General features: G+C 48.9%; 1 protein-coding gene across 1 annotated transcript in view; it reads left to right on the plus strand.

Annotated features, from left to right (window-relative positions):
* The window catches only part of LOC100286462 (guanine nucleotide exchange factor VAV3), a 174,144-nt gene that overhangs the window by 108,220 nt on the left and 40,525 nt on the right, over positions 1-25,399 (plus strand). Inside the window, exons 15-19 of the mRNA XM_045710531.1 lie at positions 3,352-3,461; positions 17,267-17,368; positions 18,086-18,177; positions 20,385-20,407; positions 23,209-23,242. Coding sequence (XP_045566487.1) covers positions 3,352-3,461; positions 17,267-17,368; positions 18,086-18,177; positions 20,385-20,407; positions 23,209-23,242 — 361 coding nt within the window. The remainder of the gene's footprint in view (positions 1-3,351; positions 3,462-17,266; positions 17,369-18,085; positions 18,178-20,384; positions 20,408-23,208; positions 23,243-25,399) is intronic.

Here is a 25,399-nt window from a genome sequence, read left to right on the forward strand (position 1 = left end):
GAGCAGTACAGTACAGGTAGGCTACAGCTTCCCTGAGAACTGAGCAGTACAGTACAGGTAGGCTACAGCTTCCCTGAGCACTGAGCAGTACAGTACAGGTAGACTACAGCTTCCCTGAGCACTGAGCAGTACAGTACAGGTAGACTACATCTTCCCTGAGCACTGAGCAGTACAGTACAGGTAGACTACAGCTTCCCTGAGCACTGAGCAGTACAGTACATGTAGACTACAGCTTCCCTGAGCACTGAGCAGTACAGTACAGGTAGGCTACAGCTTCCCTGAGCACTGAGCAGTACAGTACAGGTAGGCTACAGCTTCCCTGAGCACTGAGCAGTACAGTACAGGTAGGCTACAGCTTCCCTGAGCACTGAGCAGTACAGTACAGGTAGACTACAGCTTCCCCTGAGCACTGAGCAGTACAGTACAGGTAGACTACAGCTTCCCTGAGCACTGAGCAGTACAGTACAGGTAGACTACAGCTTCCCTGAGCACTGAGCAGTACAGTACAGGTAGGCTACAGCTTCCTTGAGCACTGAGCAGTACAGTACAGGTAGGCTACAGCTTCCCTGAGCACTGAGCAGTACTGTACAGGTAGGCTACAGCTTCCCTGAGCACTGAGCAGTACAGTACAGGTAGGCTACAGCTTCCCTGAGCACTGAGCAGTACAGTACAGGTAGGCTACAGCTTCCCTGAGCACTGAGCAGTACAGTACAGGTAGGCTACAGCTTCCCTGAGCACTGAGCAGTACAGTACAGGTAGGCTACAGCTTCCCTGAGCACTGAGCAGTACAGTACAGGTAGGCTACAGCTTCCCTGAGCACTGAGCAGTACAGTACAGGTAGGCTACAGCTTCCCTGAGCACTGAGCAGTACAGTACAGGTAGACTACAGCTTCCCTGAGCACTGAGCAGTACAGTACAGGTAGACTACAGCTTCCCTGAGCACTGAGCAGTACAGTACAGGTAGACTACAGCTTCCCTGAGCACTGAGCAGTACAGTACAGGTAGGCTACAGCTTCCTTGAGCACTGAGCAGTACAGTACAGGTAGACTACAGCTTCCCTGAGCACTGAGCAGTACTGTACAGGTAGGCTACAGCTTCCCTGAGCACTGAGCAGTACAGTACAGGTAGGCTACAGCTTCCCTGAGCACTGAGCAGTACAGTACAGGTAGGCTACAGCTTCCCTGAGCACTGAGCAGTACAGTACATGTAGACTACAGCTTCCCTGAGCACTGAGCAGTACAGTACAGGTAGGCTACAGCTTCCCTGAGCACTGAGCAGTACAGTACATGTAGGCTACAGCTTCCCTGAGCACTGAGCAGTACAGTACAGGTAGGCTACTGCTTCCCTGAGCACTGAGCAGTACAGTACAGGTAGGCTACAGCTTCCCTGAGCACTGAGCAGTACAGTACAGGTAGGCTACAGCTTCCCTGAGCACTGAGCCGTACAGTACAGGTAGACTACAGCTTCCCTGAGCACTGAGCAGTACAGTACAGATAGACTACAGCTTCCCTGAGCACTGAGCAGTACAGTACAGTTAGGCTACAGCTTCCTTGAGCACTGAGCAGTACAGTACAGGTAGACTACAGCTTCCCTGAGCACTGAGCAGTACCGTACAGGTAGACTACAGCTTCCCTGAGCACTGAGCAGTACAGTACAGTTAGGCTACAGCTTCCTTGAGCACTGAGCAGTACAGTACAGGTAGACTACAGCTTCCCTGAGCACTGAGCAGTACCGTACAGGTAGGCTACAGCTTCCCTGAGCACTGAGCAGTACAGTACAGGTAGGCTACAGCTTCCCTGAGCACTGAGCAGTACAGTACAGGTAGGCTACAGCTTCCCTGAGCACTGAGCAGTACAGTACATGTAGACTACAGCTTCCCTGAGCACTGAGCAGTACAGTACAGGTAAACTACAGCTTCCCTGAGCACTGAGCAGTACAGTACAGGTAGGCTACAGCTTCCCTGAGCACTGAGCAGTACAGTACAAGTAGGCTGCAGCTTCCCTGAGCACTGAGCAGTACAGTACAGGTAGGCTACAGCTTCCCTGAGCACTGAGCCGTACAGTACAGGTAGGCTACAGCTTCCTTGAGCACTGAGCAGTACAGTACAGGTAGGCTACAGCTTCCCTGAGCACTGAGCAGTACAGTACAGGTAGCCTACAGCTTCCCTGAGCACTGAGCAGTACAGTACAGGTAGCCTACAGCTTCCCTGAGCACTGAGCAGTACAGTACAGGTAGGCTACAGCTTCCCTGAGCACTGAGCAGTACAGTACAGGTAGGCTACAGCTTCCCTGAGCACTGAGCAGTACAGTACAGGTAGGCTAAGGCTTCCCTGAGCACTGAGCAGTACAGTACAGGTAGGCTACAGCTTCCCTGAGCACTGAGCAGTACAGTACAGGTAGGCTACAGCTTCCCTGAGCACTGAGCAGTACAGTACATGTAGACTACAGCTTCCCTGAGCACTGAGCAGTACAGTACAGGTAGGCTACAGCTTCCCTGAGCACTGAGTAGTACAGTACAGGTAGACTACAGCTTCCCTGAGCACTGAGCAGTATAGTACAGGTAGGCCACAGAGGCCTATTACAGCAGAACACACAATATTACCACTTGTTTATTGTGCCGTCATTTGGTTCAGAGTTACATTTTTCAAGACAGCTTCCTCTCTGTGTATTAACAAGGAGAGGTGGTTGTAGCAGGTTGTTATCACGGACTCTGGAGTAATAGCTAGTCTTTGAAGTGGCTAATCGTTAGTGATTAAGTCCTGCAGTGTCTTGTCCACCTCGTTGTCTGGGGCTACATGGACAGCTGGCCAGGAGAACTCTCTCTGGGAACTCTCTCTCTCTTTCTCTCTCAATTCAATTTAAATTTAAGGGCTTTATTGGCATGGGAAACATATGTTAACATTGTTAAATGCAAGTGAAGTAGATAATAAACAAAAGTGAAAAACAATACAAATTAACAGTAAACATTACAGTCACAAAAGTTCCAAAAGAATAAAGACATTTCAAATGTCTCTCTCTCGCTTTCTCTCTGTCCTCTCTCCCTGTCCTCTCTCTCTGTTCTCTCTCTGTCCTCTCTCTGTCCTCTCTCTGTCCTCTCTCTCTCTGTCCTCCCTCTCTCTCTGTCCTCTCTCTGTCCTCTCTCCCTGTCCTCTCTTTCTCTGTCCTCTTTCTCTGTCCTCTCTTTCTCTGTCCTCTCTCTCGGTCCTCTCTCTCTGTCCTCTCTCTCTCTCTACCCCTGTGTACCCCACTCTCTCTCTCTTTCTATGTTCACTCTCCTCTTCTACCTCTCTATGACCCCCTCTATCTACCTCTCTGTCTCTTTCTAGTTGACATTCTCATCCCTCTGTTGTAGTGGTCCTATGGGCTCTACCTAGCACACGACCAGGGGCAGAGCGGCTTCGAGTTCTTCTTCAAGACCAAGGAGCTGAGGAAGAAGTGGCTGGAGCAGTTTGGCATGGCCATGTGAGTCTTCTGTCCCATGTCTCACCTCTGCCTCACTCCTGCAGCGGTGTGAGTGTTGTGAGTGTTCTGTGAGAGAGACATATAGTGTGTGTCTTCTACGGTCTGTTCAGAACGTGATTAATGACCTTCACAGTACTGACGTGATTAATGACCGTCACAGTACTGATGTGATTAATGACCGTCACAGTACTGACGTGATTAATGACCGTCAGAGTACCGACGTGATTAATGACCGTCACAGTACTGATGTGATTAATGACCGTCACAGTACCGACGTTATTAATGACCGTCACAGTACTGATGTGATTAATGACCGTCACAGTACCGACGTGATTAATGCGCGTCACAGTACTGACGTGATTAATGACCGTCACAGTACCGACGTGATTAATGACCGTCACAGTACTGACGTGATTAATGACCGTCACAGTACTGACGTGATTAATGCGCGTCACAGTACTGACGTGATTAATGACCGTCACAGTACTGACGTGATTAATGACCGTCACAGTACTGATGTGATTAATGACCGTCACAGTACTGACGTGATTAATGACCGTCACAGTACTGACGTGATTAATGACCGTCACAGTACTGATGTGATTAATGCGCGTCACAGTACTGACGTGATTAATGACCGTCACAGTACTGACGTGATTAATGACCGTCACAGTACTGACGTGATTAATGACCGTCACAGTACTGACGTGATTAATGACCGTCACAGTACCGACGTGATTAATGACCGTCACAGTACCGACGTGATTAATGACCGTCACAGTACTGATGTGATTAATGACCGTCACAGTACTGACGTGATTAATGACCGTCACAGTACCGACGTGATTAATGACCGTCACAGTACTGACGTGATTAATGACCGTCACAGTACTGACGTGATTAATGACCGTCACAGTACTGACGTGATTAATGACCGTCACAGTACCGACGTGATTAATGACCGTCACAGTACTGACAAGGGGATGTATAAACAATTTAAATATAAAGGGGATGTATAAACAATTTAAATATAAAGGGGATGTATAAACTATTTAAATATAAAGGGGATGTATAAACTATTTAAATATAAAGGGGATGTATAAACTATTTAAATATAAAGGGGATGTATAAACTATTTAAATATAAAGGGGATGTATAAACAATTTAAATATAAAGGGGATGTATAAACTATATAAATATAAAGGGGATGTATAAACAATTTAAATATAAAGGGGATGTATAAACTATTTAAATATAAAGGGGATGTATAAACAATTTAAATATAAAGGGGATGTATAAACTATTTAAATATAAAGGGGATGTATAAACTATTTAAATATAAAGGGGATGTATAAACTATTTAAATATAAAGGGGATGTATAAACTATTTAAATATAAAGGAGATGTAAACTATTTAAATATAAAGGGGATGTATAAACTATTTAAATATAAATGAGATGTATAAACTATTTAAATATAAAGGGCATGTATAAACTATTTAAATATAAAGGGGATGTATAAACTATTTAAATATAAAGGGGATGCTTACTGGATCAAATCCATCACCGGTGGCGTATACTTGTATAAACCCCAGTGTATTAAATAACAGACTGGACTGGATCTCTGCAATAGGCTGGAGATCTAACAATGTCTTGACAGAGAGGCTGAATAGTGGCTCTTACTCAGAGTGACTTTTAACAAGTAGGCCATTGACTGAACTAAGTGCACAGTTGGCTATAGGACTATTGTCCCTGCCAAGTCCTATGACGTCTCTTTCAGTCATAATTGGGGACTTCACTCCCACCTGTGTACTAACATGTACGTGTCATCAGCCAAACACAAACACACCTGGTAGTGCTAGTGGGGGGACAGGGGAACTTGTCATACTGTAGTTATTTTAGAGAGGAGGAGGACGAGGACGACGAGGAAGGAGATCAAAGGATCTGTTACTATTAGATGCTTTGTTGGCACTGATAACTGCATTTACAATCAGTTTACAGCAGGGGGTGGGGCTGCTGCCATAGCAACACACAGCAGGAGGTGGGGGGCAGCTGCTATAACAACACACAGCAGGAGGTGGGGGGGCAGCTGCTATAGAAACACACAGCTAGAGGTGGGGGGGGCAGCTGCTATAGAAACACACAGCAGGAGGTGGGGGGGCAGCTGCTATAACAACACACAGCAGGAGGTGGGGGGGGCAGTTGCTATAACAACACACAGCAGGAGGTGGGTGGGGGCAGCTGCTATAGAAACACACAGCAGGAGATGGGGGGGGCAGCTGCTATAACAACACACAGCAGGAAGTGGGGGGGCAGCTGCTATAGAAACACACAGCAGGAGGTGGGGGGGCAGCTGCTATAACAACACACAGCAGGAGGTGCGGGGGGGCAGCTACTATAACAACACACAGCAGGAGGTGGGGGGGGCAGCTGCTATAACAACACACAGCAGGAGGTGGGGGGGGCAGCTGCTATAGAAACACACAGCAGGAGGTGGGGGGGGCAGCTGCTATAGAAACACACAGCAGGAGGTGGGGGGGCAGCTGCTATAACAACACACAGCAGGAGGTGGGGGGGCAGCTGCTATAGAAACACACAGCAGGAGGTGGGGGGGAAGCTGCTATAACAACACAGAGCAGGAGGTGGGGGGGGCAGCTGCTATAACAACACACAGCAGGAGGTGGGGGGGGGCAGCTGCTATAACAACACACAACAGGAGGTGGGGGGGGGCAGCTGCTATAGAAACACACAGCAGGAGGTGGGGGGGCAGCTGCTATAACAACACACAGCAGGAGGTGGGGGGGCAGCTACTATAACAACACACAGCAGGAGGTGGGGGGGGCAGCTGCTATAACAACACACAGCAGGAGGTGGGGGGGCAGCTGCTATAGAAACACACAGCAGGAGGTGGGGGGCAGCTGCTATAACAACACACAGCAGGAGGTGGGGGGGGCAGCTGCTATAGAAACACACAGCAGGAGGTGGGGGGGGGCAGCTGCTATAACAACACACAGCAGGAGGTGGGGGGGAAGCTGCTATAACAACACACAGCAGGAGGTGGGGGGGCAGCTGCTATAGAAACACACAGCAGGAGGTGGGGGGAAGCTGCTATAACAACACAGAGCAGGAGGTGGGGGGGGCAGCTGCTATAACAACACACAGCAGGAGGTGGGGGGGCAGCTGCTATAGAAACACACAGCAGGAGGTGGGGGGAAGCTGCTATAACAACACAGAGCAGGAGGTGGGGGGGGCAGCTGCTATAGAAACACACAGCAGGAGGTGGGGGGGGCAGCTGCTATAGAAACACACAGCAGGAGGTGGGGGGCAGCTGCTATAACAACACACAACAGGAGGTGGGGGGGGCAGCTGCTATAGAAACACACAGCAGGAGGTGGGGGGCAGCTGCTATAACAACACACAGCAGGAGGTGGGTGGGGGCAGCTGCTATAGAAACACACAGCAGGAGGTGGGGGGCTGCTGCTATAACAACACACAGCAGGAGGTGGGGGGGGGGCAGCTGCTATAACAACACACAGCAGGAGGTGGGTGGGGGCAGCTGCTATAGAAACACACAGCAGGAGGTGGGGGCTGCTGCTATAACAACACACAGCAGGAGGTGGGGGGGGGCAGCTGCTATAACAACACACAGCAAGAGGTGGGGGGGGGCAGCTGCTATAGGTGGGGGGAAGCTGCTATAGAAACACACAGCAGGAGGTGGGGGGGCAGCTGCTATAACAACACACAGCAGGAGGTGGGGGGGCAGCTGCTATAGAAACACACAGCAGGAGGTGGGGGGGAAGCTGCTATAACAACACAGAGCAGGAGGTGGGGGGGGCAGCTGCTATAGAAACACACAGCAGGAGGTGGGGGGGGCAGCTGCTATAGAAACACACAGCAGGAGGTGGGGGGCAGCTGCTATAACAACACAGAGCAGGAGGTGGGGGGGCAGCTGCTATAGAAACACACAGCAGGAGGTGGGGGGGGCAGCTGCTATAGAAACACACAGCAGGAGGTGGGGGGGCAGCTGCTATAACAACACACAACAGGAGGTGGGGGGGCAGCTGCTATAGAAACACACAGCAGGAGGTGGGGGGGCAGCTGCTATAACAACACACAGCAGGAGGTGGGGGGGCAGCTGCTATAGAAACACACAGCAGGAGGTGGGGGGGCAGCTGCTATAACAACACACAGCAGGAGGTGGGTGGGGGCAGCTGCTATAGAAACACACAGCAGGAGGTGGGGGGGCTGCTGCTATAACAACACACAGCAGGAGGTGGGGGGGGCAGCTGCTATAACAACACACAGCAGGAGGTGGGGGGGGCAGCTGCTATAGGTGGGGGGGAAGATGCTATAGAAACACACAGCAGGAGGTGGGGGGGGCAGCTGCTATAACAACACACAGCAGGAGGTGGGGGGGCAGCTGCTATAGAAACACACAGCAGGAGGTGGGGGGGAAGCTGCTATAACAACACAGAGCAGGAGGTGGGGGGGCAGCTGCTATAGAAACACACAGCAGGAGGTGGGGGGGCAGCTGCTATAGAAACACACAGCAGGAGGTGGGGGGCAGCTGCTATAACAACACACAGCAGGAGGTGGGGGGGGGCAGCTGCTATAGAAACACACAGCAGGAGGTGGGGGGGCAGCTGCTATAACAACACACAGCAGGAGGTGGGGGGCAGCTGCTATAGAAACACACAGCAGGAGGTGGGGGGGGGCAGCTGCTATAGAAACACACAGCAGGAGGTGGGGGGGCAGCTGCTATAGAAACACACAGCAGGAGGTGGGGGGGGCAGCTGCTATAGAAACACACAGCAGGAGGTGGGGGGGGCAGCTGCTATAGAAACACACAGCAGGAGGTGGGGGGAAGCTGCTATAACAACACAGAGCAGGAGGTGGGGGGGGCAGCTGCTATAGAAACACACAGCAGGAGGTGGGGGGGCAGCTGCTATAGAAACACACAGCAGGAGGTGGGGGGCAGCTGCTATAACAACACACAACAGGAGGTGGGGGGGCAGCTGCTATAGAAACACACAGCAGGAGGTGGGGGGGCAGCTGCTATAACAACACACAGCAGGAGGTGGGGGGGCAGCTGCTATAACAACACACAGCAGGAGGTGGGGGGCAGCTGCTATAACAACACACAGCAGGAGGTGGGGGGGGCAGCTGCTATAGAAACACACAGCAGGAGGCTGGGGGGCAGCTGCTATAGAAACACACAGCAGGAGGTGGGGGGGGCAGCTGCTATAGAAACACACAGCAGGAGGTGGGGGCAGCTGCTATAACAACACACAGCAGGAGGTGGGGGGGGCAGCTGCTATAGAAACACACAGCAGGAGGTGGGGGGGGCAGCTGCTATAGAAACACACAGCAGGAGGTGGGGGGGCTGCTATAACAACACACAGCAGGAGGTGGGGGGCAGCTGCTATAGAAACACACAGCAGGAGGTTTGGGGGAAGCTGCTATAACAACACACAGCAGGAGGTGGGGGGGGCAGCTGCTATAACAACACACAGCAGGAGGTGGGGGGGCAGCTGCTATAACAACACACAGCAGGAGGTGGGGGGGCTGCTGCTATAACAACACACAGCAGGAGGTGGGGGGGCTGCTGCTATAACAACACACAGCAGGAGGTGGGGGGGCAGCTGCTATAACAACACACAGCAGGAGGTGGGGGGGCAGCTGCTATAACAACACACAGCAGGAGGTGGGGGGGCTGCTGCTATAACAACACACAGCAGGAGGTGGGGGGGGCAGCTGCTATAGAAACACACTGCAGAAGGTGGGGGGGCAGCTGCTATAACAACACACAGCAGGAGGTGGGGGGGGCAGCTGCTATAGAAACACACAGCAGGAGGTGGGGGGGCAGCTGCTATAGAAACACACAGCAGGAGGTGGGGGGGCAGCTGCTATAACAACACACAGCAGGAGGTGGGGGGCAGCTGCTATAACAACACACAGCAGGAGGTGGGGGGCAGCTGCTATAGAAACACACAGCAGGAGGTGGGGGGCAGCTGCTATAACAACACACAGCAGGAGGTGGGGGGGCAGCTGCTATAGAAACACACAGCAGGAGGTGGGGGGGCAGCTGCTATAGAAACACACAGCAGGAGGTGGGGGGGCAGCTGCTATAACAACACACAGCAGGTGGTGGGGGGGGGCAGCTGCTATAACACAGCAGGAGTTGGGGGGCAGCTGCTATAGCAGCACACAGCAGGAGGTGGGAAGGCAGCTGCTATAGAAACACACAGCAGGAGGTGGGGGGGCAGCTGCTATAACAACACACAGCAGGAAGTGGGGGGGCAGCTGCTATAGAAACACACAGCAGGAGGTGGGGGGGGCAGCTGCTATAGAAACACACAGCAGGAGGTGGGGGGGGCAGCTGCTATAACAACACACAGCAGGAGGTGGGGGGGGGCAGCTGCTATAGAAACACACAGCAGGAGGTGGGGGGGCAGCTGCTATAGAAACACACAGCAGGAGGTGGGGGGGCAGCTGCTATAACAACACACAGCAGGAGGTGGGGGGGGCAGCTGCTATAACAACACACAGCAGGAGGTGGGGGGGCAGCTGCTATAACAACACACAGCAGGAGGTGGGGGGGCAGCTGCTATAGAAACACACAGCAGGAGGTGGGGGGCAGCTGCCATAACAACACACAGCAGGAGGGGGGGGGGCAGCTGCTATAGAAACACACAGCAGGAGGTGGGGGGGCAGCTGCTATAGAAACACACAGCAGGAGGTGGGGGGGCAGCTGCTATAGAAACACACAGCAGGAGGTGGGGGGGGCAGCTGATATAGCAACACACAGCAGGAGGTGGGGGGGCAGCTGATATAGCAACACACAGCAGGAGGTGGGGGGGGGCAGCTGCTATAACAACACACAGCAGGAGGTGGGGGGCAGCTGCTATAACAACACACAGCAGGAGGTGGGGGGGGCAGCTGCTATAACAACACACAGCAGGAGGTGGGGGGGGCTGCTGCTATAACAACACACAGCAGGAGGTGGGGGGGGCAGCTGCTATAGAAACACACTGCAGAAGGTGGGGGGCAGCTGCTATAACAACACACAGCAGGAGGTGGGGGGGGCAGCTGCTATAGAAACACACAGCAGGAGGTGGGGGGCGCAGCTATAGAAACACACAGCAGGAGGTGGGGGGGGGCAGCTGCTATAGAAACACACAGCAGGAGGTGGGGGGGCAGCTGCTATAACAACACACAGCAGGAGGTGGGGGGGCAGCTGCTATAACAACACACAGCAGGAGGTGGGGGGGCAGCTGCTATAGAAACACACAGCAGGAGGTGGGGGGGCAGCTGCTATAACAACACACAGCAGGAGGTGGGGGGGCAGCTGCTATAGAAACACACAGCAGGAGGTGGGGGGGGGCAGCTGCTATAGAAACACACAGCAGGAGGTGGGGGGGCAGCTGCTATAACAACACACAGCAGGAGGTGGGGGGCAGCTGCTATAACAACACACAGCAGGAGGTGGGGGGGCAGCTGCTATAGAAACACACAGCAGGAGGTGGGGGGGCAGCTGCTATAACAACACACAGCAGGAGGTGGGGGGCAGCTGCTATAGAAACACACAGCAGGAGGTGGGGGGCAGCTGCTATAACAACACACAGCAGGAGGTGGGGGGGCAGCTGCTATAGAAACACACAGCAGGAGGTGGGGGGCAGCTGCTATAGAAACACACAACAGGAGGTGGGGGGGCAGCTGCTATAACAACACACAGCAGGTGGTGGGGGGGGCAGCTGCTATAACACAGCAGGAGTTGGGGGCAGCTGCTATAGCAGCACACAGCAGGAGGTGGGAGGGCAGCTGCTATAGAAACACACAGCAGGAGGTGGGGGGGCAGCTGCTATAACAACACACAGCAGGAAGTGGGGGTGCAGCTGCTATAGAAACACACAGCAGGAGGTGGGGGGGCAGCTGCTATAGAAACACACAGCAGGAGGTGGGGGGGCAGCTGCTATAACAACACACAGCAGGAGGTGGGGGGGGGCAGCTGCTATAGAAACACACAGCAGGAGGTGGGGGGCAGCTGCTATAGAAACACACAGCAGGAGGTGGGGGGGCAGCTGCTATAACAACACACAGCAGGAGGTGGGGGGCAGCTGCTATAACAACACACAGCAGGAGGTGGGGGGGGCAGCTGCTATAACAACACACAGCAGGAGGTGGGGGGGCAGCTGCTATAGAAACACACAGCAGGAGGTGGGGGGCAGCTGCCATAACAACACACAGCAGGAGGGGGGGGGCAGCTGCTATAGAAACACACAGCAGGAGGTGGGGGGGCAGCTGCTATAGAAACACACAGCAGGAGGTGGGGGGGCAGCTGCTATAGAAACACACAGCAGGAGGTGGGGGGGCAGCTGATATAGCAACACACAGCAGGAGGTGGGGGGGCAGCTGCTATAGAAACACACAGCAGGAGGTGGGGGGGGGGGCAGCTGCTATAACAAAAAAGGAAGATTTTTTTTATATTTTTGGTGATGGGGAGCAGTTCTGCACCAGTGGTATTATAAACAAAACGAGAAAATAAGGAAAGAGAAGAAGAAAGACATGATAAGAGACAAGAGAGAGAGAGAGAGAGAGAGCGGTGTCCTTGTTTTGAAAGAAAAGCACATTTTTTGTTCATTAAAATGATATCAAATTGATCAGAAATGCAGTGTAGTCATTGTTAATGTTGTAAATGACTATTGTAGCTGGAAACAGCTGATTTTTATGGAATATCTACATAGGCGTACAGAGGCCCATTATCATCAACCATCACTCCTGTGTTCCAATGGCACATTGTGTTAGCTAATCCAAGTTTATCATTTTAAAAGGCTAATTGATCATTAGAAAACCCTTTTGCAATTATGTTAGCACAGCTGAATGAGCTAATTTGCCTATGTAGATATTCCATAAAAAATCTTTCCAGCTACGATAGTCATTTACAACATTAACAATGTCTACACTGTATTTCTGATCAATTTGATGTTATTTTAATGGACATGTGAAATGTCAGAATAATAGTAGAGAGAATGATTTATTTCAGCTTTTATTCCTTTCATCACATTCCCACTGGGTCAGAAGTTTACATACACTCAATTAGTATTTGGTAGCATTGCCTTTAAATTGTTTAACTTGGGTCAAACGTTTTGGGTAGCCTTCCACAAGCTTCCCACAATAAATTGGGTGAATTTTGGCCCATTCCTCCTGACAGAGCTGGTGTAACCGAGTCAGGTTTGTAGGCCTCCTTTCTCGCACACGCGTTTTCCGTTCTGTCCACAAATTGTCTATGGGATTGAGGTCAGGGCTTTGTGATGGCCACTCCAATGCCTTGACTTTGTTGTCCTTAAGCCATTTTGCCACAACTTTGGAAGTATGCTTGGGGTCATTGTCCATTTGGAAGACCCATTTGTGACCAAGCTTTAACTTCCTGACTGATGTCTTGAGATGTTGCTTCAATATATCCACATAATTGTCTTTCCTCATGATGCCATCTATTTTGCGAAGTGCACCGGTCCCTCCTGCAGCAAAGCACCCCCACAACATGATGCTGCCGTCACTGTGCGTCACGGTTGGGATGGTTTTCTTCGGCTGGTAAGCCTCCCCCTTTTTCCTCCAAACATAACGATGGTCATTATGGCCAAACAGTTCAATGTTTGTTCCATCAGACCTGAGGACATTTTCCCAAAAAGTACGATATTTGTCCCCATGTGCAGTTTCAAACCGTAGTCTGGCATTTTATGGCGGTTTTGGAGCAGTGGCTTCTTCCTTGCTGAGCGGCCTTTCAGGTTATGTCGAGGTAGGACACGTTTTACTGTGGATATAGATACTTTTGTACCTGTTTCCTCCAGCATCTTCACAAGGTCCTTTGCTGTTGTTCTGGGATTGATTTGCGCTTTTCGCACCAAAGTACGTTCATCTCTAGGAGACAGAACGCATCTCCTTCCTGAGCGGTAGGACAGCTGCGTGGTCCCATGGTGATTATACTTGCGTACTTGTAACGTCCGTCGTTAAAGGTAGACCCAACACAAAGAAATACAAAACATAGAATGTCCACCCCACACCCTGACCTAACCACATAGAGAAACAAACCCTCTCTCTCAGGTCAGGGCGTGACAGTACCCCCCCCAAAGGTGCGGACTCCCGGCCGCAAACCTGAACCTATAGGGGAGGGCCAGGGTGGGCATCTATACTTGGCGGCGGCGGCTCTGGTTCGGGGCGTAACCCCCACACCGCCCGCTGATCCCCCCCCCCCCCCCGCTTCTGTGTCGCCGGAGGAACCAGACCGTGTATCAGCGCCGGAGGCTCTGAACTGCCGACCGCCGCTGAAGACTCGGGGCTGCAGACCGTCGCTGAAGACTCGGGGCTGCAGACCGTCGCTGAAAACTCGGGGCTGCAGGCCACCGCTGAAGACTCGGGGCTGCAGACCGCCGCTGAAGACTCGGGGCTGCAGACCGCCGCTGAAGACTCGGGGCTGCAGACCGCCGCTGAAGACTCGGGGCTGCAGACCGTCGCTGGAGGCTCCGGACTGGGGAGCTTCGCTGGAGGCTCCGGACTGGGGAGCGTCGCTGGAGGCTCCGGACTGGGGAGCGTCGCTGGAGGCTCCGGACTGGAGAGCGTCGCTGGAGGCTCCGGACTGGAGAGCGTCGCTGGAGGCTCCGGACTGGAGAGCGTCTTTGTAGGTTCCGGACTGGGGACCTTTGCTGCAGGCTCCGTGCCATGGATCATCGCTACTGAATCCGCGCCATGGATCATCACTGGAGGCTTTGTACCATGGATCATCACTGGAGGCTTTGTGCCATGGATCATCACTGGAGGCTCCGGGCCATGGATTATCACTGGAGGCTTCGTGCCATGGATCATCCCTACAGGCTCCGAGCCATGGATCATCACTGGAGGCTTCGTGCCATGAATCATCCCTACAGGCTCCGGGCCATGGATCATCACTGGAGGCTTCGTACGGGGAGCTGGAACCGGTCTCACCAGACTGGGGAGGGAACTGGGTGCGCAGAGCAGGCACAGGGCACACTGGGCAGTGGAGGCGCACCGGAGGTCAGGAGCTCTGGGCTGGCACACCCCGTCCTGGCTGGATGGTCACTGTAGCCCAGCAAGGGCAGCGGCGCTGATACAGGACAAACTGTGCTGCGCTGGTGAACGGGGGGTACCGTGCGTAGAGCAGGCGCAGGATAACCTGGTCCGTAGAGACGCACTGGAGACCAGATACGCTGAGCCGGCGCACTTCTTCCTGGCTGACGGCCAACTCTAGCACGGCAATGGTGAGATGCTTGTACAGAGCGCACCGGGCTGTGAGTGCGCATGGGCGACACAGTGCGCATCACCGCATACCACGGTGCTTGTTCAGTCACTGGCTCCACACGGTAAGCACGGGGAGTAGGCTCAGGTCTTAAAACCGTCTTAGTCAATCTACCCGTGTGCCCCCCCCCCATTTTTTGGGGGGGGGCGCTGCCTCTCGGGCCTCCGTTGTTGCCTTGCCTGTTGATCTCGTCAATGTACCTCCCTCGCTGCTTCCACCTGTTCCCATGGGAGACAATCCCTTCTGGCCTGGATCTCCTCCCACGTCCAGGATCCTTTGCCATCCAGGATGTCCTCCCATGTCCAGTCCATCGGCCCACGCTGCTTGGTCCTTTGGTGGTGGGATCTTCTGTAATGTCCGTCGTTAAAGGTAGACCAAGACGCAGCGTGTGTTGGGTTCATCATATTTTATTTAACGGTGAACCAGCAAAAACCAAAACAATAAACAACACAACGAACGAAAAGTTTTGCAGGCTACTCACAGCAATACAAAAACAAGATCCCACAAACACAGGTGGAAAAAAGGCTGCCTAAGTATGGTTCCTAATCAGAGACAACGATAGACAGCTGCCTCTGGTTAGGAACCATACTCGGCCCAAAACAAAGAAATACAAAACATAGAATGCCCACCCCACACCCTGACCTAACCACATAGAGAAACAAACCCTCTCTCTCAGGTCAGGGCGTGACAGTACTATTGTTTGTACAGATGACCGTGGTAACTTAATGTGTTTGGTAATTGCTCCCAAGGATGAACCACCATTTTTTTTCTGAGGTCTTGGCTGATATCTTTTGATTTTCCCATGATGTCAAGCAAAGAGGCACTGAGTTTGAAGGCAGGCCTTGAAATACATCCACAGGTACACCTCCAATTGACTCAAATGATGTCAATTAGCCTACAGAAGCTTCTAAAGCCATGACATCATTTTCAGGAATTTTCCAAGCTGTTTAAAGGCACAGTCAACTTAGTGTATGTAAACTTCTGACCCACTGGAATAGTGATACAGTGAATTATAAGTGAAATAATCTGTCTGTAAACAATTGTTGGAAAAATTACTTGTGTCATGCTCGAAGTAGATGTCCTAACCGACTTGCCAAAACTATAGTTTGTTAACAAGAAATTTGTGAAGTGGTTGAAAAACGAGTTTTAATGACTCCAACCTAAGTGTATGTAAACTTCCGACTTCAACTGTAGAACCCCTTTATGGTTGTGAGGTCAGGGGTCCGCTCACCATCCAGGAATTCACAAAATGGGACAAACACCAAATTGAGAGACTGCATGCAGAATTCTGCAAAAATATCCTTAGTGTACAACGTAAAACACCAAATAATGCATGCAGAGCAGAATTAGACCGATACCCGCTAATTATCAAAGTCAAGAAAAGAGCCGTTAAATTCTCCAACCACCTAAAAGGAAGCGATTCCCAAACCTTCCATAACAAAGCAATCACCTAGAGAGAGATGAGCCTGGAGGAGAAGAGCCTCCTAAGCAAGCTGGTCCTGGGGCTCTGTTCACAAACACACCCCACAGAGCCCAAGGACAGCAACACAATTAGACCCAACCAAATCATGAGAAAACAAAAAGATAATTACTTGACACGTTGGAAAGAATTAACAAAAGAAACTGAGCAAACTAGAAGGCTATTTGGCCCTAAACAGAGAATACACAGTGGCAGAATACCTGACCACTGTGACTGACCCAAACATTGAAAGCTTTGACTATGTACAGACTCAGTGAGCATAGCCTTGCTATTGAGAAAGGCCGCCGTAGGCAGACCTGGCTCTCAAGATCCAGTTTATTTATTTTCCCTTTTGTACCTTAACTATTTGTACATAATATGACATTTGAAATGTCATTATTATTTTGGAACTTTTGTGAGTGTAATGTTTAATGTACATTTTTAATGTTTATTTACCTTTTGTTTATTATCTACTTCACTTGCTTTGGTAATGTTAACATATGTTTCCCATGCCAATAAAGCCCTTAAATTGAAATTGAATTTGGAGGGGGGAAGAGAGACTCTCTTTCAGTTTATTTGGCACACAATCACTGAGTCATTTGGCTCCCTGGAGAGACTAAGGACTGATCCCAAACTGCTGTTATGTCACACGCTGCTGTTTCATGTTAGCCACCTGCTGTACCCACGCTGGCAGCTCAGCGCAGTGAGGAGCAGGAGGAGAGACATTTAGACTGATCATGTAATGGCATTTTAGTCCAAAACACTCTGGAATATACTTGACCTAAGAATCAGGAAGTCTGTCTCAGCTTGCTACCAGGTGGTGTTTTTTGTTTGGTGAAATTAGCACCCCTGATGTCAGCTGGCTCTATTGAACTCTGAACTAACTAACTATTTTACGACTAATGGGAATAATATAGAAAAAAGGTATGGATGACTGCAGCTAACTTACCTCACAATGTGACAGTGAAAACATACGATTGGCCTTGTCTTTTTTAGTCTTGGTTCTTCATATCTTTTCTTTCCCCTTGTCCTGTAGATCCAACATCCGTCCAGAGAACGGCACCAGTAACTTCCACGAGTTCAAGATGCACACCTTTGACAGAATCACATCCTGTAGCTACTGCCACATGCTGCTAAGGTACAGGGTCACACAGTATAGTTGTCCTCTTGCATGTTCCACTCAATGTTCTAGGAATGCCTCTGACTGTCATCCACCCAGAATGGGAGGTTAGGGTTCATACAGGTTCAACTGCTGGGTCTTTGTCACATCTGCCCTGGTGTGATCCTGATATTTCTCATTGATTGTAGACACAGGTTGTCATTCACATGTCATGTAGTGTGTGTGTGTGTGTGTGTGTGTGTGTGTGTGTGTGTGTGTGTGTGTGTGTGTGTGTGTGTGTGTGTGTGTGTGTGTGTGTGTGTGTGTGTGTGTGTGTGTGTGTGTGTGTGTGTATGGCTCACCAGCGGCGTTAGAATCAGACTCTCGTCAGATTGAGGATGTTGTGCTTTACATCATTCTAATGAGCAATAGATTCTGGAGCGGTTATGTAAAAGAAATTCACTACGGGCTGGGTTTTCACAAGGTGAGGAGGAGAGGAGAGGAAAGATGAGGAGAAGAGAAAGGAGATGAGGAGAGAGGAGGAGAGGAGAGAGGAGGAAATTGGATGAGGAGAGATGAGGAGAGACAGACAGACACGCGCACAAAGACACACACACACACACACACACACACACACACACACACACACACACACACACACACACACACACACACACACACACACACACACACACACACACACACACACACACACACACACACTAACACTGGTTATTCCTGTCTTCTCTCTTCCAGGGGCATCTTTAACCAGGGGTACCTGTGCTCCAAGTGTGGTGTTGGAGCCCATAAGGAATGTCTGGGGAGATTTGGAGGCTGTGGAAAAACAGGTGAGAACCACCTCAAAACACACAGACGCAAGGAAGCATGCAACAACATGATGCAGGCAAAAAAACGTAGTATGGTGTCTTTCATGTGTATACCTGAAAGTGCATTGAAAAGCTTCTGATAATGAACCTACGATAAGGACAAGCTGCTGATAATGAACCAACGATAAGGAAAAGCTGCTGATAATGAACCTACGATAAGGACAAGCTGCTGATAATGAACCTACGATAAGGACAAGCTGCTGATAATGAACCTACAATAAGGACAAGCTGCTGATAATGAATCTACAAAGCACACGCACAGACACACACACACATACACAGCGACACACACACCAGCACTCACACCGACACCGACACACACCGACACACACACCGACACACAAACACACACACACACACTGACACACACACACACACACACACACACACACACACACACACACACACACACACACACACACACACACACACACACACACACACACACACACACACACACACAGACACTTCTATGTGCTTGCCCTGAAGTAACCAGTGTGTAAGAACATGAGTGATTAAAGCAGACTGATGAGGAGACAACATGACAAACAGGTCCTGCAGACTTCACTTGACTTGCAGTGGCCTGTGTGTGTGTGTGTGTGTGTGTGTGTGTGTGTGTGTGTGTGTGTGTGTGTGTGTGTGTGTGTGTGTGTGTGTGTGTGTGTGTGTGTGTGTGTGTGTGTGTGTGTGTGTGTGTGTGTGTGTGTGTGTGTGTGTGTGTGTGTGTGTGTGTGTGTGTGTGTGTGAGTGAGTGAGTGTGTGTGTGTGTGTGTTTGAATGTGTTTGTGTGTGTGTGGGTGTGCATTTGTGTGTGTGTGTGTGTGTGTCGGTGTGTTGGAGTGTGTGTCGGTGTGTGTGTGTGTTTGAATGTGTTTGTGTGTGTGTGTGTGTGTGTGAGTGTGAGTGTGCAGATTGCAGCCAGGTGCCTGCTCCTGGTGGTCTTGGCATCACTCACAAGCAATCAGGTGCTGTAAGCGGTGCTGTAAGCGGTGCTGTCAGCGGTGCTGTCAGCGGTGCTGTAAGCGGTGCTGTCAGCGGTGCTGTAAGCGGTGCTGTAACATAGTCAGCAGACCCACCTGGACACTAGCTTCCCTGAATAGATCAGTGCCATGCCACCAGGGGGGCCAGACAAACTCATTTCTTCCCTTCAGAGATACCCTTTAGTCCCTTTAACAGGGTTAGAAAGAATGTACTTGGCTGTTGTATGTGATGTTTGAACCATGATGTCACTACCATCTTGCTTGTTAAGCTTTCTTAACATGCTGATGTTGGCTGAGTATTTCTAAGTAAAGTAACCTTATCACCACATATCAGTTGTTGGCTGAGTATTTTGTAGGATTCCAGATAATAAGCACAACAACAGAACAAAATCACAACATCCATGGACAATCAGGAATGTGCGTTACTGCAATGAATACTTAAGCAATAAGGCCCAAGGAAGTGTGATAAATGTCCTCTATTCCACTGCTAAGGGCTGTTCTTCAGCACGACGCAACGCGGAGTGCTTGGACACAGTCCTTAGCCGTGGTATATTGGTCATATATCACAAACCCCCAAGGTGCCTTATTGCTATTATAAACTGGTTACCAACTTAATTAGAGCAGGAAAAACAAATGTTTTGTCATACCTGTGGTATATGGTATGATATACCACAGCTGTCAGCCAATCAGCATTCAGGGCTCGAACCACACAGTTTATAATGTATGCTATAACACAGCTGTGGAGGTATGTGTTTACGGTACTCTGTCTCCAGGGTTGTCTGCAGGTGAAGCTCGCTGCTGTTTACCTCAGGTCCCAGTTGACTCTCTCTCTCCCTCTGCTCTGCCTTATCAGCCCTGAGCAGCGGCACTTTGTGTAACAGGTCAAAGTTCCATTCAAAGCTGCCTGCCTGCAAACGAGTGAGAGGGAGTAGGGAGGGAGGGAGGGTGGGAGGGAGGGAGGGTGGGAGGGGGAGGGCTGGTTGTTGAGGGGGTGTAGCCCATCCCACGGGAGCCAATGAACAAACAGAGAACCAACTCAGAACAGAACAGTCGTAAGCCTCAAGTGGTTTACTCTTGTCTGTCAGGTACCTTCAGCACAACACAACAAACCAAGTAGTCAAGAGAGTGTGATGGTTATGTGTGCTCCTTGTAACCCACTCACCATGCCTGTTTTCAAACTCCTTTCAGATCCGGGCTCCTTGAAAACACAGGTGAGACAGTGTGTGTCTGTGTGTGTGTGTGTGTGTGTGTGTGTGTGTGTGTGTGTGTGTGTGTGTGTGTGTGTGTGTGTGTGTGTGTGTGTGTGTGTGTGTGTGTATGTGCGTGCGTAGTGTGTGTGCATGCGTGTGTTTGCGTTTATATGTTTGTGTCTCTTTGTGTGTCTGTGTGCTTGCGTAGATTGTGTGCGTGTGTGTGTGTGTGTGTGTGTGTGTGTGTGTGTGTGTGTGTGTGTGTGTGTGTGTGTGTGTGTGTGTGTTGGTCCTCACTCCTTTCTCTCCTCCAAAGTTCTGCTCTGTTCTGTTTTAACGCTTGGGAGACGTTCCCCTCTGTTGATATTATCAAGGAGACTCCAATTGACTGATGTCAGCATGAACAGATAGAGAGTGAATGCAAGTCTTGTGTAGAGGTCTTAGCCCATATCTACAGTCCCATGTCTTGCATTTCCTTACTTTTCCACTTTCATACTGTAGCAGATTATAGTTTTTGAAAATGCATGATAAGACATTAATCATCTTTGGCAGATATTTGGAATGTGGTTAAGGTAGATTGTGATTCTGATGAAGGTTGTAATTGGTGATTGGGGTTATAATGCATTATGCATTTAAAATGCATATGTCTCAATGCACGCTATGTCTGTTTGCAGAGATAGCAGTGGATGAAATATTTATTGAGTGTTTGCACAGCAGAGCAGGCATATTCATAACATTACCCAACCTGTCCCTCCATATTCATAACATTACCCAACCTGTCCTACATTTTCATAACATTACCCAACCTGTCCCTCCATATTCATAACATTGTTGGTCTCTGACCACATGTCAGAGACCACAAGATGTCAGAGACCACTATGATGTCAGAGACCACTATGATGTCAGAGACCACAAGATGTCAGAGACCACTATGATGTCAGAGACCACTATGATGTCAGAGACCATTATGATGTCAGAGACCACTATGATGTCAGAGACCATTATGATGTCGGAGACCATTATGATGTCAGAGACCACTATGATGTCAGAGACCACTATGATGTCAGAGATCACTATGATGTCAGAGACCACTATGATGACAGAGACCACTATGATGTCAGAGATCACTATGATGTCAGAGATCACTATGATGTCAGAGACCACTATGATGACACACAAAATGTGTTTGATGGATCCTTTTTGTCTTCTTCTAATGCCTCTTAAGGGGAAAGTAATCAAAAAAAGTTATCAGATTATGTTACTGAGTTTGGGTAACCCAAAAGTTACATTACAGATTAAAATGTTGGACAGTGATGTACACTAGTATGTAGGTATGTAGCTTAGTGATGTACACTAGCAGGTAGTTTAGTGATGTACACTAGTGTGTAGGTGTGTAGCTTGGTGATGTACGCTAGCAGGTACACTACCGTTCTAAAGTTTGGGGTCACTTGGACATTTCCTTGTTTTTGAAAGAAAAGCATTTTTTCTCCCATTAAAATAACATCAAATTGCTCATAAATAAAGTGTAGACATTTAAAAAAAGTTATAATTAACCTTTATTTAACTAGGCAAGTCAGTTAAGAACACATTCTTATTTTCATTGACAGCCTAGGAACAGTGGATTAACTGACTTGTTTACCTTGTCAGCTCGGGGATTCGATCTAGCAACCTTTCGGTTACTGCCCCAACGCTCTAACCACTAGGCAGAGTTGCAAAGAAAAAGCCATATCACAGACTGGCCAATAAAAAGAAAAGATTAAGATGGGCAAAAGAACACAGACACTGGATAGAGGAACTCTGCCTAGAAGGCCAGCATCCCGGAGTCGCCTCTTCACTGTTGACGTTGAGACTGGTATTTTGAGGGTACTATTTAATGAAGTTGCCAGTTGAGGACTTGTGAGGCATCTGTTTCTCAAACTAGACACTCTAATGTACTTGTCCTCTTGCTCAGTTGTGCACCGGGGCCTCTCACTCTTCTTTCTATTCTGGTTAGAGCCAGTTTGCGCTGTTCTGTGAAGGGAGTAGTACACAGCGTTGTACGAGATCTTCAGTTTCTTGGCTATTTCTCGCATGGAATAGCCTTCATTTCTCAGAACAAGAATAGACTGACAAGTTTCAGAAGAAGGTACTTTGTTTCTGGCCATTTTGAGCCTGTAATCGAACCTACAAATGCTGATGCCCCAGATACTCAACTAGTCTGAAGAAGGCCAGTTTTATTGCTTCTTTAATCAGGACGACAGTTTACAGCTGTGCTAACATAATTACAAAAGGGTTTTTTAATGATCAATTAGCCTTTTAAAATGATAATCTTGGATTAGCTAACACAATGTGCCATTGGAACACAGGAGTGATGGTTGCTGATAATGGGCCTCTGTACGCCTATGTATATATTCCATTAAAAATCAGCCGTTTCCAGCAACAATAGTCATTTACAACATTAGCAATGTCTACACTGTATTTCTGATCAATTTGATGTTATTTTAATGGACATTTAAAAAAATAAATTACAGTCGAAGTCGGAAGTTTACATACACCTTAGCCAAATACATTTAAACTCAGTTTTTCACAATTCCTGACATTTAATAGTAAAAATTCCCTGTCTTAGGTCAGCTAGGATCACCACTTTATTTTAAGAATGTGAAATGTCAGAATAATAGTAGAGAGAATGACTGTATGTAGGTTAGTGAGGAAGCATTAGGTTGACGTCTCACCCTCTCTGAGCAAACCTGTGTTTCAGAGTGCAGTGAGAGTGAACTTGGTTGGTAATGAAATGACTCAGTGTGTGTGTGTGTCACAGTGGTGTTTGTTTTCTGACTTTGCAGGACAAATCCGTGCACGGACGGCGCTCAGATCCAGGTTAGTGCATTCTGAACACACCATGACAATAACTGTCATCTCTTACCCACTCACATCAGTAATATAATCCCCCTTCTTGCTCTCTCTCTATTTCACTCTCTCTCTCTCACTCTCTCGCTCTCACTCTTTCAATCTCTCTCTCTCTCTCACACCCTCTATCTCTCTCTCTCTATTTCACTCTCTCTCTCGCTCTCTCACTCTCTCGCTCTCACTCTTTAAATCTATCTCTCTCTCTCTCTCACACACACACACACCCTCTATCTCTCTCTCTCTCTTTCTCTCTCACACCCTCTATCTCTCTCTCTCTATTTCTTGCTCTCTCCTTCTTCCTCTGTGGGAATGAACCATGACATACTGCAACCTCTCAAATCAAAGAGGAGGAGGGTGTAAATTGCCTGTAAACTTGGCCCCGCTTTCCTTTGTAATTTCCCCTCTGTGAAAAATTCTTATTGACCCACCAGGCAGTGAAATCAATAGGCACTTGATTGCTTGAGACCTTATCATTTCATAATTATCCGCACTCACATAGTTCTGTCTGCTCAAAGGCGAACTAACACAGGGTTTGTCCTTGTGTTGATGGAAGTGCATTTCGTGCTCTAAGACTCGGTTCTCCCCACTGATAATTGTCATGGTACCGGTGTCTGTGCCGGGTAGGGCAAGCTAACACATGTAGCCCACACTCAATAGGTTGTTACATGGATTCAGATACCAACAAAGCAAGTCAAGTCAGTCCTCAATCTTGCCCTGATGTCTATAGTTAGAGCAGAGGAATAGGGTGTCAGAGTGACATAGTCCAGTACAGCAGTACTGCTGTAAGACAACCAGGAAACAACCAGTTGATTGTTATTGTGCAGCAGTAACCAGGTCTAATAACCAGGTCTAGTAAACAGATCTAGTAACCAGGTATAGTAAACAGGTCTAGTAACCAGGTATAGTAACCGGGTCTAGTAAACAGGTCTAGTAACCAGGTATAGTAAACAGGTCTAGTAACCAGGTCTAGTAAACAGGTCTAGTAACCGGGTCTAGTAAACAGGTCTAGTAACCGGGTCTAGTAAACAGGTCTAGTAACCAGGTCTAGTAAACAGGTCTAGTAACCAGGTCTAGTAAACAGGTCTAGTAACCGGGTCTAGTAAACAGGTCTAGTAACCAGGTATAGTAAACAGGTCTAGTAACCAGGTATAGTAAACAGGTCTAGTAACCAGGTCTAATAACCGGGTCTAGTAAACAGGTCTAGTAACCAGGTCTAATAACCAGGTCTAGTAAACAGGTCTAGTAACCAGGTCTAGTAACCAGGTCTAGTAACCAGGTCTAGTAAACAGGTCTAGTAAACAGGTCTAGTAACCGGGTCTAGTAAACAGGTCTAGTAACCAGGTCTAGTAAACAGGTCTAGTAACCAGGTCTAATAACCAGGTGTAATAAACAGGTATTATAACCAGGTCTAGTAACCAGGTCTAGTAACCAGGTCTAGTAACCAGGTCTAATAACCAGGTCTAGTAAACAGGTCTAATGAGCAGGTCTAGTAAACAGGTCTAGTAACCAGGTCTAGTAACCAGGTCTAGTAAACAAGTCTAATAACCAGGTCTAGTAAACAGGTCTAGTAACCAGGTCTAGTAAACAGGTCTAGTAACCAGGTCTAGTAAACAGGTCTAGTAACCAGGTCTAGTAAACAGGTCTAGTAAACAAGTGTAGTAACCAAGTCTAGTAACCAGGTCTAGTAAGCAGGTCTAGTAACTAGGTCTAGTAAACTGGTATAATAACCAGATCTAGTAAACAGGTCTAGTAAACATGTATAATAACCAGGTCTAGTAACCAGGTCTAGTAAACAGGTCTGGTTACCAGGACTAGTAAACTGGTATAATAACCAGGTCTAGTAAACAGGTTAAACATCCAGGTCTAGTAAATAGGTCTAGTGAACAGGTCTAGTAACCGGGTTTTATTACCAGGTCTAGTAAATAGGTGTAATAACTGGGTTTTATTACCAGGTCTAGTAAATAGGTCTAATAACTGGGTATTATTATCAGGTCTAGTAAATAGGTCTAATAACTGGGTATTATTACCAGGTCTAGTAAATAGGTCTAATAACTGGGTATTATAACCAGGTCTAGTAAATAGGTCTAATAAATGGGTATTATTACCAGGTCTAGTAAATAGGTCTAA

Source organism: Salmo salar, chromosome ssa29 (assembly GCF_905237065.1).
Source record: "Salmo salar chromosome ssa29, Ssal_v3.1, whole genome shotgun sequence".
NCBI classification, from domain to species: Eukaryota; Metazoa; Chordata; class Actinopteri; order Salmoniformes; family Salmonidae; genus Salmo; species Salmo salar.